Source organism: Ictalurus punctatus, chromosome 9, assembly GCF_001660625.3.
Source record: "Ictalurus punctatus breed USDA103 chromosome 9, Coco_2.0, whole genome shotgun sequence".
Lineage (NCBI taxonomy): Eukaryota > Metazoa > Chordata > Actinopteri > Siluriformes > Ictaluridae > Ictalurus > Ictalurus punctatus.
Genome location: NC_030424.2, coordinates 11,686,460 through 11,701,756, shown reverse-complemented (window position 1 = coordinate 11,701,756; position 15,297 = coordinate 11,686,460). Strand labels below are relative to the sequence as shown.

Here is a 15,297-nt window from a genome sequence, read left to right as displayed (position 1 = left end):
CTATTGTTGTAGTAAAGACTGTCTAGTCGCAGTGATTCCTGACTCGGGGTTTAAAACTTGAAACTGCTACTTACACTGGTCCTGGGCAGCTCTTAGGTGGGTCCATGCGTCCTCCACTCGTCACAAACTCCAGCACCTCCTGATTGGTCTTACAAGGGTAAGGCATGTATCCCAGGGAGAAAATCTCCCACAGCAGTACACCAAATGACCTACAGAGGGAGACATATGATACAATTAAACAGAAACTTCCCTCATGGACGGTCAGTTTCAACAATAATAATAATAATTTTTAAAAAAGGGGTTCAGAGAGGGTATCAAACCATTTCAACAAAATAAACTAGTAGCTTAATGAAATGTAACACAATGAACAAACAAACAAACAAAAAAACACATTACCATGTATCAGTCTTGCAAGTGAAAACGCCCTCTAGGAAGGCTTCAGGCGGCATCCATTTCACTGGCAGCATGGCACGACCACCCTTCCTGTAGTAACTGGCCCTGCAGTCAAATAAGAAAAACTCAAATAATTGTGTCTTTGCGATTTTGCCAGAAATTTCTCACAGACCAGTGAGCTCTCCCCAGTGCCGTGATGGAAAAGTTGGAGGGTGTCATAGGGATTCAAGCAGCACACTAGGGAGCACTGTATATGGCACATTGCAGCTTGAGACATTCCAGATCAGTCACTTATCATTCACTTAGTGCTGGCTCTAACAAAATGGTGTACAGCATTAAAAGAAGATGGCGTAGCAAATGGAACTGTCTTATTTTATGGCTTTATGTCGGTTTGCTTTCTTTAACATGTTTCACATTTAATATCTGTTTAGTTAAATGTCGTTAATATGAAACAACTAGGGTTCACAAAATATGCATTAAATGTGTGTGTGTGTAACCGAAAAACATGAGGAGTTTAAACTTGACAGTGTGATCTGTATACAAAAGTGCAGTTAAACCAAATTTCTTGTGTAAATGCTTCTATGAACAACTGACAAATAAATCTGTTTGTTTGTTGCTTGACAAACGAGGCCCATTGGTTTATATTTTACTATATATAGAATATCATTTAGCAGTTTAATCAGCACTTAATCAGAGTATTGACTGTTGGTGATTACAAATATAGTTTTCCATGGACCTCAAGTTAGGTGCCAGTACATCAACCTTTATCAAATGATGAAAGCAGACAGTAATGGCACCTGTATATGTCACGAGCCATTCCAAAATCTCCAATTTTGGCCATTCTCTCTGGACCAGGACAAGTCAACAGGCAGTTCCGTGCAGCAATGTCTCTGAAACAAAATGACATATTAAAGCATCCTCATTTTTGATTTGCTAATCTCCAGACTAAGCAACTAAGTGACTAACCAGACTAAGCAAACGTTTTTAATAGATTCACACTTAAGAGGCTACACACTCACTTAATTTACTAGTAGTATGTAATTCAATGGAATTATTTTCTCTTAGTTTATATGGTAAATAGTGAGGATTGGACCGAGGCCATTCATTAGAGTTCACAAAAGTTATTGCGATATTTCTGCAGTGTTTAACTACCTATGAATGAAGTGGTTTTCCTCCAGGTATCGGCAACCGAATGCGATGTCTCTGGCCATGTGCAGCAGCTCCAGCATAGTCAGAGAGGAGGGCTGATTCTGTGGGAGCCCAACTGTCAGATTACTGTCTCATCACACTGTCAGCTTACAGTACAAATCACACTGACTCAAGACACACACTCTACCCCACAGTACACACAGGCTGTTATAAACCTGACACCTCCTATGCTTATAAATTTGCACTTGCACATAAGTGTGAATTAGAAAATGCATCCATGCAGTCACAGTACCAGTCACAGTACAAGACAGAATGCACAGCTAAACACATGTATACACACTGTACAATACATAAACTCGACGCACTCACAGTTCTGGGACGGTTCTGTCTCAGAAAGCTTTTCATGTCTCCTCCAGTCATGAGCTCCAGAAGAATAAATCTGGGCAGGATCTGAAGACTGACTCCAATACAGCGCACTATGTTCTGATGGTTGAACTTACTGCAAACACACACATGCACACACATACGCACACACACGCATATCTTTGTTAAATATAGGTGTGTAAAAATTATTGCCACCCTTTTAGTCAATACTTTGTGCTACTTCCCTTTGCCAAGGTAACTGCTCCGAGTCTTCTCCTATAATGCTTGATGAGGTTGGAGAATACATGGCAAGGGATCTGAGACCATTCCTCCATACAGAATCTCTCCAGATCCTTCAAATTTTGAGGTACATGCTGGTGGACTCTCCTCTTCAGTTCACCCCACAGGTGTGTTTCTATGGGTTTCAAGTCAAGGGACTGGGATGGCCATTGCCGGATCTTGATTTTGTGGTCAGTAATGATGTTAGATTTTGATGTATGTTTTGGACCACTGTCCGCTCAAATATCCAACCATGGCCCATTTTAAGCTTTCTGGCAGAGGCAGTCAGGTTTTCCTTTAATATCTGTTGATATATGTCCATGATGCCATGTATCCTAACAAAATGTCAGGTCCTCTGGCAGAAAAACAGCTCCAAAACATTAAAGAGCCACCACCATATTTAACCGTGGGCATGAGGTACTTCCATATGTCTAATTCTCTGTGTGTGCCAAAATTATCTCTGGTGTTTATCACAAAAAAGCTCTATTTTGGTTTCATCTGACCATAGAACCCGATCCCATTTGAAGTTCCAGTAGTGTCTGGCAAACTGAAGGCGCTTGAGTTTGTTTTTGTATGAGAGTAGAGGCTTTTTTCTTAAAACTCTTCCAAACAACTTGTGGTGATGTAGGTGACTTCAGATTGTAGTTTTGGAGACTTTCTGACCCCAAGAAACAACTAACTTCTGCAATGCTCCAGCTGTGATCCCTGGAGATTTTTTGGCCACTCGAACTATCCTCTTCACAGTGCGTTGACAATATAGACACACGTCCCCTTCCAGGTTGATTCATAACATTTCCAGTTGACTGGAACTTCTTAATTATTGCCCGGATGGTGGAAATTTTCTTATAGCTACTTCCCATTTTGTGAAGCTCAACAACGTTTTGCTGCACATCACAGCTATATTCCTTGGTCTTACCCTTTGTTATGTATGAGTAAGGGAATTTAGCCAATGTGTTACCTCATAGTTATACCCCTATGAAACAGGAAGTCACGGTTGAACAGTTTCCTGTACCTATTTTTTTTTACCTAAAAAATGTAAAATATCAATGGGGTATATACTTCAAATATATTTTTCTCATATGAATTCATAGGGGTGCGAATAATTGTTTATTGTTTTATTTTAAACAATAAAGACAATTTTTCACAATATTAGTGGAGGGCACTGTATATATATATATATCACATTTGCCATAATTACTAGCACCCTTAGAAACAAAATATGAACAACTAAAATAAATTCCCATTTATTTAAATCAAAATCTTAGGAACTCTTAAGCAGTCATCTATGCCTTCATTTTGCACTCAGATGATAATATGAGGTGACACAGAGGCCAGACTAGAGACTACAGAACAGGGAATACAAAAATAAATCAGACAAAATTGTGCATCCATTCATAAGTCAGGTAATGGCTGTAATAAACATGTCAGGAAAAAGATGCAGTTGTATTGTGCTCCTATGTACAATGAGGAGGAGGTCAGAGATTTAAAAAAAAAAAAAAAAAAAAAAAAAAAAAACGATCACAGTTAGAGATCTGTAGATGTGAGCATTTTGGGGTCACCATATCTCCAAATCTATAATTAGGCATCACCTCCATATGGAGAAAAAAAACCCTATTTAAAAACTGTGCCAAAAGAAAGCATGTCTTTCGTCTTAACCACATTAGATGCTACTGGAACTTTGAAGTGAAACAAATTCTATGATCATGAATATAGTTTTTGAGGAAAAACACTCAGGGATGGTTTGGTTTAAAAGGAGGATGGATAAACAAAAATAACCTAATTCTCATTGTTATGTATGAAGGATGATCTGTAGCGATGTGGGTCTTAGATTCCTGCTCTGTATTCTCCAATCTCATCAAGCATTATAGAATAAGATGTAGTGATGCCATTTTGGCAAAGGGAGGCTGCACAAGGTACTAAAGGCAGGAGTTCCAATAGTTGTGCGATATAACCTTTTTTTTTTTTTTTTTTTTTTTAACCCATCTTTACCAAGGATGCCAATAATTCTGGAGCTAACTGTATATTATAATAGCTTGTAGCAAAAATAATTTTAAATGCTTTATATAAATATCCATTTCACTGCATTTATGCTGTGATATGCTCAATGTGCTGATTGTAATAATATGTCGCCTCTGTTATAAAACCACCACAATCAGACGCCTAATAATTAACAAGCGAGTTTCTTTTCCTGGACACATGGTGAAATGATCACATTGCCCCCACTCCCCAAGTTACAACCATGCCCCAAAGCCTAGGATAATACATTTTGTCAAATTATCATTTCGATCTAAAAGAACGAGTAGTTCCTTACACATCTTCGGAGCAGCATGAACCACCAGTGTGTAATTACGCTATATGGCCAAAAGTATGTGGACACTTGACCATTACACCAATATGCGCTTCTTGAACATTCCAAAGTTGGTTCCCTATTTGCTGCTATAACAGCCTCCAATCTTCTAGGAAGGATTTCCACTAGAATTTAGAGTGTGGTTTTGGGGATTTTCACTCATTCAGCCACAAGAGCATTAGTGAGGTCAGGCATTGAGATCGACTGAAAAGACCTGCCACACTGTCTGCGTTCCAATTCATCCCAAAGATGTTCAGTGGAGTTGCGGTCAGGGCTCTGTGCAGACCACTCGAATTCTTCCAAACAAACCTTGGCAAACCATGTCTCCATGGACCTCATTTTCTGGGGCAGTGTCATGCTGGAACATGTTTGGGCTCGACCCCTTTAAAGCGTTCCACTAAAGGATAATCTTAACACTACAGCATGTAAAGAGGTCCTATACAATTGTGTTTCCAACTTTGCGGCAATATTCTAAGAAAGGCCCAGATACGGATGTGATGGCTGTGTCCACATACTTTTGGCCATATAGTGTATCTAAGGCCACTAGTTAACTGTGCCATACCTACTGTAAATTATATTATATATATTTTTTTTGTTTGAACATAAATGTGTGTTGGCAGTGTGTGTGTACACAACCACCCTGCAATGGTAAAAATCTGTCCACTGCTTTTTTTTATTCCCCATCAATCATAAACAGTGTCTAGTTCGCATTTTCTTTCCAATGTGACGTCATGTTGGAACAGGCCCCGCCCACGACTGGTGACAGACTCTGCCCTATTATAAGTGAGCTGCACACAGTCCGTCATGGAGCAGCTACAATGATTAGAAGAATGTCTCAGCTTCGTAAGCTTTGTAAGTGTTTTGTTGTTGGCTGTAAGAGTGAACATATGAGTCTTCATGTACTCCCAGCATCAGAGACACTGAAGACGCAGTGGAGAAGTTTTATTTTTGAAGGAAATGTGACCCAAAAAATAGCTACATTTGTATAGGTTTGTTTGAATCATTTTACACCAGACTGCTTTGTGAACGAGGGTCAATACAAAGCAGGCTTTGCTGAAAAGTTTATTCTCAAGCATGGATCAATATCAACTGTTCGTGATCGAGCCTCATATCCAGAAGACGAAAGCACTGCACTTTATATTTTGTGAATGTTTGCAAATCACCTTCCCGAATGTACTTGTTAGCAAATTCCATGGCCAATGCAGCCAACATTACAATTGTCTCTTAGTGTATTCAAGGACACCTTGCAGGAGATGTTGTCATTTTTATTTTTAACCCAAAAACACTTACTGACTACGTTTACATGGACAGCAATAATCAAATTATTGACCTTATTCTGAATAAGACAATACCCTGATTAAGGTATTTACATGAGTCACTTTTAGAGTATTCCTTTCACGTTCCGGTTTTACATGTTATAGAACATAGATCGTGTAACGGCACACGTCATTACGTCACTACGCCACGCCGTCTGACATTCCCTCCAGAATTTCACGCATCAACATACAGTTGGTCTTCGTTATGGTACTGCATACAGTTTTGGGTGTTTCATTTTTAATTTTACAAAAGCTTCAAGTGCAGTTAATTATTTGTCATGCTATACGTGCAAATAGACGACTGCTTGAAGCCATGGGCTGAGTCCGAAACCGCATACTTACCGAAATACATGTATTTATATACTGTAGTAGGTAAGTACGCGGTTTCGGACGCAGCCGTGCTCTCTTGTTTGCAGTCAAGCGGTTGAGCACTGCCGTGTGTGTATGTGTCCTGTCCCAAATGCAGTGAAAACTCCCACACGACGTTAATAGTGTGATTAAGGTGTGTACATGCCTATAATGCACTTCCATAATGCGACTTAAATAGGAATACTCCACATGTCTTAATTCCATGTATTAATTTGTGTTTACTTCGAGTATTACTTTAGTTGGATTAAGGTCATCAATAATCGCTGTTTACATGCTAGTTTCTTAATCAGAGTATCATTTTAACCGGGTTAATATTGGAATGTTGTTGTCCATATAAACGTACAGATTGTCTGTATAATTCATACATATAAGGCTGAACACTGGTATTTATGGTGTCAGTCATAATGGTTCTCCTGATTTGTTGTTGCCATGGCATTCGAAGCACGAGCTGTAAAGGCACAGCCTTCTTCTGGAAATGTGGCAGCAGGTCGTTTGCATTTAAAGAGACACACACGAAAACAGCATGTTTTTGCTTCCGCCCAATAAGAGGCATTTACAGCTTGGTATAATAAATGATCCGTGGGGTATTTTGAGTTGAAACTTCACAGACACATTCTGGGGACAGCTGAGACTTATATTACATCTTGTAAAAAGGGGCAGAACAGGTCTCCTTTAAAGCATATGGTAGGAGCTCTAAATTAGGAGGCTTGATTCAAAGCTCTAATAAATTTCAGTAGGCTTTGGCATATTGTTCCTCCTACATGTCTAAAGTTTGGAAATAAAAGAACAGCTGTGTGTGTAGAACATAGTGGGTGTATAAACTGGACCTGAACTACTAACAGCTGTGAACTGTGCAAGCAAAACAAACATTTAAAGGAAACAAAATATTATTTCCGCTTCAGATTATTTTACTAAAATGGTCTGGAATATCACTCTCTTTTGTCTGATTACCACATGTTTAACCATAGAAGCTTTATTTGTTTCTCTAACAGTGTGTCTATAAAAGCATACCTCATAATTAGTGCCTCCATGAGGAAATCCATCTCATCTTGTTCAGAACAGATTTCCGGAAGAGTCTATCATACAGGCACAGAAAGAAAGACAGACTTAATAAAGAGCTTTCAAATGCGGACAACACTCTGAACACAAAAACAGTGATACTGACCTTGATAGCAACCTGCATAGCAGTGTTGTCTCCGTTCATACCCAGAACCTGACCTTCATACACTTCCCCGAAAGCACCGTGCCCTAAAGCCCTGCAACCAAAATGTCCTTTATTGAAAATAATGTCTGAAGCATACAATGTGACATTAACCTGGTTCCAGTTAGCAACCAGAACGATTATAGGAAAAATCCACCCTGAATGACATTTTAAACTTGATCGTTCATTGTTGTCCAAGATTCATTTTGTAATCAAGTGCTCAGTTGATTTTTTTGTTGTTTGTTTAAACATCTTTCATCGACATGTTGGTCTAAATTTTCACTTTGTTGAATAGTTTCCTACCTTAACCACAATGCCATTCAACTACCTGACAATGCTTTCACCACTGGGATTTAGCTCATAGAGACAGATGCAACAGCTCTTTATTTCCTCAGCATTCTCACCTCCTCATCTGTACACTCTACTCAAAAAGATAAGGTTCCGAACATCAACTTTCAGGCTTATACTGCAATCAGCACCAGCATGGATGTCATCTCATAGATCTCTAACTTGCCAAGTCGAGTCTCTGCTGTAAACAATATTTGTTGTCTTCACTACTTCTACAGTGGATTTCTCAGTAGTATGACATAGATCATCACTGGAACATGGCGAATGAAAAAAGAAGGTCTTGCTCTATTGATTTTTTTTGGCGCTAACAGTGAAACGTGACCATGATTCCTTATGCTTGAGTTCCCTTATGAGCCCCTTAGGAGAGAGAGTCCCTAACCCTAACACTAGATAATTCAATGAACTCATAAGTTCTAACAAAAATAAAGAAAATACAACACCACCCGACAAATTAATACCAAAATCACTAAACACACCACAAATATTCTAATGTTTGGAACACATTTAATATGTGTTCCAGGGTGGACTTTCCTTTAAAGATTCTATGTACAACCCTACATCAGAGAGTTTTCCCATTTTATCAAAGATTACGAATAGAGCCCCTTTAGAAAGCTTTAAGTGTAATTGTAATATTATGTTTGCTTGCTAAAGATAAGTTTTAACAGATTATCCTGGATATGCTTTTAACCAATTAGTCTATAAGGCAGAAGCACCTGAGAAGGGTGATGTTCTTGCGTGGAACCTCATTCAGTTCACACAATAATGCAGCTTTGCCAGCAAAGCAATAGTTGGGGTTGTAGTCAGTCATGATGATGGAAGAGCGAATCTTGCTCAGCTTGTGTTCGGGGCTCTGCAAACATACCCGGACTGCATGGAGGTGGTTCTTCTTGCGGTAGTACACTGCAGCAGCACAGAGCACAAGGTTAACAAAATGGGAGGTGCACATAACAGTAGACTTATACTACACACCATTTACAGCTCAATCTTGTTCACCATACAAATGAGAGAAATTTATCCTTAACCTTTCTGTAAGGATTGTGGAGGTTATGAAGATACTTCAGTTACAGTCCCTTCCAAAACTAATGAAATGTCAAGGCCAATTAATTTGTTTGTGCTATACACCAAAGACATTTGGGTTTGAGATCAAAAGATAGATATGTGACAAGAGTTTAGGATTTCAGCTCCTGGAATTGGCATCTAGATGTGTTAAACAACATAAAATATAGAACCTTTTGTATCAGACCACCCAATATTTAAGTGGACAAAAGTAGGTACAGATAAGTCTTGAAGTAAATTAAAGTAAATAACACTTAATATTTGCTTGCATAAGCTGGGGACTCATTGATATCAACAAATTGTTGGGTTCTTCTTTTGTGATGCTTTTCCAGGCTTTACTGCAGCTTCTTTCAGTTGTTGTTTTAGGGGGTTTCTCCTTTCAATCTCCTCTTCAGGAGGTGAAATGCTGCTCAGTTGGGTTAAGGACTGAATATTGACTTGGCCAGTCTAAAAACCTTTCACTTTTTCCCACTGATAATGTCCTTTGCTGTGTTGACAGTTTGTTTTTGTATCATTGTCTGATTCATTTGGATGCATTTTTCTGTAACTTGGCAGGCAAAATGTTCCTGTAAACTTCTGAATTCATTCTGCTGCTACCATCATGCGTTACATTGTCAAAAAGAAGCAGTCATGCAAACAAAAGCCATGACACTACCTCCACCATGTTTTGGATCATGAGCAGATCCTTTCTTTCTCCACATTTCCATCACTTTGGTAGATGTTAATCTTTGTTCCAGAACCTTTGTAGCTCATCTCTGTATTTATTTGTGAATTCCAAAATAGCTTTCCGATTCTTACTGCTGCTGATGAGTTTGCATATTGTGGTATGGCCTCTATATTTCTGCTCTCTAAGTTTTCTTTGAATGGTGGATTGTGTTACCTTCACCCCTGCCCTGTGGAGGTTGTTGGTGGTGTCACTGACTGTTGTTTTGGGGTTTTTCTTCACAGCTCGTACAATGATTGTGCAATCAGTTGTCGTTGTTTTCCTTGGCCGACCCATTCGGTGTCTGTTGCTCAGTACACCAGTGGTTTCTTTCTTTTCCAGAACAATCCAAATTGGCTACACCAAAAGCCTCTGATTGAGTTTCTCACTTTTCTCAGCTTCAAAATGGCTTGCTTTTCTCCCATAGACAGCTCTCTGATCTTCATGTTGGCTTATCCTTTTTAACAACAAACGCAGTCTACACAGGTGAAACTGAAGGCTAAAACCAATAGTAGATGTTCAGAGCTATTTATTGTTTAAACAAATCAATCTAACAGGATACACCCAGGTAACAAGAAAAATCCATCAGCTATATCTTCCAATATTTTTGCTTGCCTACAAATTGCGTGGTCTGATACAAAATATGCTATTTTCTATGTTGTTTAACACATCTACATAGAAATACTTTAAACTTCTAAACTCTCTTCATATTCATCTTTTGAGCTCAAACCCAAATGTCTTCAGTCTACAGCAAAAACAAATGAATTGGTTTTGCCATTCCAAGAGTTTCAGTGGGGACTGTATCTTACAACATGATACATCATCGAAAAGTGAAATATATCATATGGAATATGACATTATCACTATTACCACAACAATAAGCATGAAATTCAGAAGGCCTTAGGTCACACACAAAATACTGAATCATTAGTTAACAGTGCAGCCAAAACCCCACTGTCATTTCAATTCCTTCTTATATAATACAGACCAATGCATTTGCTTTCAATATATCTTTTAGCATTTCTTTGAAAGCCTAATGGCCTAAGTTGTGCCTAGCACTCCTTCAGGTTCAACTCCCAGACTAACTTTTTCACTTATGTCCAGAGCTGAAAATAAAACTAACAGGCAGTGTCTGCAGAAGAAGCAGTGTCTCAAAGAAGCAGAGATTCTAAGTACACTTAACTTCTTCCTAAAATAATTCTCAAATGGCCCAAAACTTCTCTAATGGAGTAAACTGTGTCTGGGTTGGTGAGGTGCTTGCCGTCTGCACTGCCAGCTGAGCAGGTAGCACTCACCCTCAGGGAGTCCACGTTCCCGCTGCAGGTTGGTAGTCTGCCTGTGGGGGGGGGGCACTGCGTGGAGGTGAGGGGTTCTCTTTGCCATCAGGCGTGAAGTGAAGCCGGCAGGAAGTTGAACAAGGGAGGGGAGCGGGACAAAAGAGGGGAAGGAGTAAAAGAGGAAGGGGAGTTGCCCAAGAACAGACTACCAACCTGCATTAGGGAGAGCTCATGGGAAAAGACAAAAGTTAACCACCAATAGAGCTCAGGAGTTATCACCAACTGATATGTGTATTAAAATTCCCAGTCTAGCAGTAGTAAATCAATGAGACTGGAGTTCTGGATTGTCCCTAAAACTAGTTGTATTTTTGTCTAATGAAGTTTACCTTAAGATCTGTGACACGTTACTAAGTTCTAATACCTAACTAAAATGCCACCAATACTACCAACACTTGACAACCTAATACACATCTCACACCTCAATTCACAAGAGTTTGGAGAAAAATACTGAAACAGATACCTAGCATGTGATAAAACATGCTTAATGAATCATGGAATTTAAAAGGTTTAATGTTATTTTGTCAAGACTTATTATAGAGACTTTTTATTTATGTTATACTGATTTAAAAGAACATGTGGCGCAGCATTCTGCAGTTACTGCACAAATCAAATACACTGATCAGGCATAACATTAAAACTACTGACATTGATTATCTTGTTACAATGGCATCTTACAAGGGGTGGGATATATTAGGCAGCAAGAGAAAAGTCAGGTCTCAAAGTTGATGTGTTGGAAGCAGGGAAAATGGGCAGGCTTGAAAACTGGGTAAGAACATCTCCAAGTCTTGTTGGATGTTCCCTGTATGCAGTGGTTAGTACCTACCAAAGGAGTCCCAAGAATGGACAACCGGTGAACCGGTGATAGAGTCATGGGTGCCCAAGACACACTGATATGCCTGGAAAGTGAAGCCTGGCCCTGATTCCACAGAAGAGCTATAGTAGCGCAAATTGCTGAAAAAGTTAATGATGGTTATGACAGAAATATGTCAGAACACATAGTGCATCGCAGCTTGCTGTGTATGGGGCTGCGTAGCCATAGACCAGTCAGAGTGCCCATGCTGATCCTGTCCACCTCTGAAAGCACCTACAACTGGAAGAACGTAAGCCGGCGGAGGAAGTGTGACGAGTGGGCAACGTTCTTCTGAGAAACCTTGGGTCCTGGAATTCATGTGGATGCTACTTTGAAATATACCACCTACCTAACCATTGTTGCAGACCAAGCTCACCCTTTCATGGCAACAGTATTCCCTAATGGAAGTGGTTCAATCTGATCAAGCATCTGTGCTGGACAAACAAGTCCAATCCATTAAGGTCCCACCTTACAACTTACAGGACGTAAAGGATCTGCTGCTAACGTGTGGTGCCGGATACCACAGCACAACTTCGGAGGTCTTGTAGAGACCATGCCTTGACGGGTCAGAGCTGTTTTGGTGGCACAATATTAGGCAAGTGGTTTTACTTTTATGGCTGGTCGGTGTATATGCAACAGTCGAAAACATTTTGTATGAATAGTTCATACTCTGCACCATCAAGAACTTACAATGATATCATTGGCCTAAAATGAGGTTATATCACACATACAGTATGAGTATAAAGCTTGGACACATCTGGTTAACATATGTTTATTATGATCTCATTGAAATGCCTTTCGAAAACATAATTAGTGAAAGTGATGCTGTGGCAGTGGGGGACAACTGTGGGTTGTGGGATGAAGGAGTAACAGAGAGACAGTGGGTAAGAAGTGAGTGTCCACATCTTTGTGTGATTAACTGTTTGCTATTATATATCCTGTGTGTCTTGCAGTGAACAGATGAACACCGGAAACAGAGAGAAGGTGCATCGCTGAGCAAAATAAGTGACAGTGTCTGGCTGGATACAGGTTTCCCTTTCATTTTCTTTTTTTATGAGAACAGCTGCACTGAAAAGTATGTAGGAAAAAAGCATAATGAAGACTATACTCTATACTGCCTGCCTCCAACATTCACAACTCTGTCAGAACTATAAGGATGTCACGTTTGCCTTTGTATAATTGCACTGTATTTATTTCCAAAACAAATGAATAACTTGCACAAGTGCTAAGCATATCTGGGAACTTATTCAGGATTGTTGGGGAAAAGTATCGCAGCTTGCTACCTTATGAAGCCTTTTGAGAGAATGCCAAGAGTGTGTAAAGTTGTCATGAAGAGTACTCAATAAATTACAGATTATAAAAGTTTCCATTTATTTTAGGCAGTGCATAATTCACTATGAATCATTTAATCATTTTAATGTCCTCACTTCTATTGTAAAAAATGGGAAATAGTAAAGATAAAATTCTTCTATGTGTGTCCAATATTTTTTGATTAAGTAGTGAGAAGCACCCTGACAGTTTGTGGAGTTCCCCCCCCCCTCCCCCCCTTTCTTTTAAATAAGGGTTAGTATAGCTTAAGGTCTCCATTCCAATCAAGCAGGAACTACAACTGTAAGTTGTATGAAAGTATCAAATATATACAGTATATACATTTAAGCACACACACACACACACACACACACACACACACATATATATATATATATATATATATATATATATATATATATATATATATATATATATATATATATACACACACACACACACACACACACACACACATACATACATACATGCACACACCCACCCACACACACACACACACACACACACACACACACACACACACACACACCCTCCACTAATATTGGTAAATATGAGCAAAGAAGGCTGTGAAAAAATTGTCTTTATTGTTTAACCTTTTGATCTTTTGTTAAAAAAAAAACACAAAAATACTCTGCTCTCATGGATATCAAGTAATTGCAAACATAACACAGGTTTATAAAAAAAATATCTGTTAAATACAAGTGTGCTACAATTATTGGCACTCTTTTAGTCAACACTTTGTGCTACCTCTCTTTGCCAAGATAACAACCCTGAGTATATATATCATTCTCCTATAATGCCAAATGAAGTTGAAGAATACATGGCAATGGATCTAAACATACATACATACATACATACATACATATATATATATATATATATATATATATATATATATATATATATATATATATATATATATATATATACATACATATATATATATATATACACATATATATATATATACATACATATACATACATATATATATATATATATATACATATATATATACATACATATATATATATATATATATATATATATACATATATATATACATACATACATATACATATATATATATATATATATATACACACACACATATATATATATATATATATATATATATATATATACACATTTTTATAAAGCACACAAAACTAAGTTAGCTTTTGTGACCAACTTGAATAGCCCACAGATATGCCAAATCCTGTGTTTAGGAATAGGGAAAAAACACAGTACTCATCATAAAGAGGTCAGGATATAGCAGGTCTAATTTGTTTGATATACAGTATTGATGCAAATATTGTTGCTGTTATTTTTGTCTATATTTAGACAAATCTGGTCTCTTTCAGTCAGCAAGAAAACAAGAATTAATGGTCCAAGAGCTTTACTTTTGGAAGAGCTCTTAATTACATTTACACTATAAAAAGGGTTCATACCTGTTTATTTACATAATGCTTATATTAATGCTGACATCACATTTATGTGAACAGCACAGAGATATATGATATATTCCCTGACCATCCTGGGCTAGAAATTGTTTTTTAAAGCCCTAGGATTTTAGGTATTAAATAGCACCAATAATAAAAGCATTGATAAAATAGCATTGAGATAACTAACTATAACTAATTTGCCCTCAGTCATACACTGTTATAATACAAAATAATGGATTGATTAACAGCAGTTACAATTATTGATTCTGTACTCACTGCTTTGAGCAGTAAGGTTCAACACTGCTGTCATATCAGTGCTGGTTTCAGCCACAAAATGGCCGATAAGGACTCTCTATCCCAGCAGCCCTGCAAGTCACATGACCTGGCCATGTGCCTCACTGATTACTCTCATCTGTCTTGTGTTTTACTAATTAGTAACTCTATTTAAGTTCTGGTTTCTCTGTGTTTCATTGCCAGGCTTTTGTTGCAATGCACCTCAGTTGTCTCAAGAATGTAGTATACTTTTTTTTTTTTGTATGAGCCATGTTTTTGTTTTCTTTAATAAAACCTTGTACTTGCATCTGCCACCTGGAATCTGACAACAGCTTAATTAGTAAATAAAATTATTTTGACACATTGTTAATAAAAACACTATTAAAATACAAAGCTGTCAATAATTGCCACAATAAAGGGTATGCAGTTGGCTCTTAAAAAGTCTTTTGTAATTACTGAAATGCGTAATGGGTTTTCTCTGTAAAGTTTCAAAAATAAAATGATTGCAACATTTTATGAGGAAATTTATGGTCTAAATT

The 15,297-nt window shown here is 38.0% G+C and overlaps 1 protein-coding gene across 5 annotated transcripts in view; it reads right to left on the bottom strand.

Moving 5' to 3' along the window:
• Positions 1–15,297, bottom strand: part of ltk (leukocyte receptor tyrosine kinase) — an 83,977-nt gene that overhangs the window by 3,238 nt on the left and 65,442 nt on the right. For all 5 annotated transcript variants that reach the window (XM_047157596.2, XM_047157594.2, XM_047157595.2 and 2 more), the window contains 8 exons: positions 8,479–8,665; positions 7,382–7,472; positions 7,228–7,292; positions 1,912–2,041; positions 1,546–1,643; positions 1,191–1,283; positions 397–498; positions 75–209 (listed from right to left, as the gene is read on the bottom strand). In XM_047157596.2, coding sequence (XP_047013552.1) covers positions 75–209; positions 397–498; positions 1,191–1,283; positions 1,546–1,643; positions 1,912–2,041; positions 7,228–7,292; positions 7,382–7,472; positions 8,479–8,665 — 901 coding nt within the window. The remainder of the gene's footprint in view (positions 1–74; positions 210–396; positions 499–1,190; positions 1,284–1,545; positions 1,644–1,911; positions 2,042–7,227; positions 7,293–7,381; positions 7,473–8,478; positions 8,666–15,297) is intronic.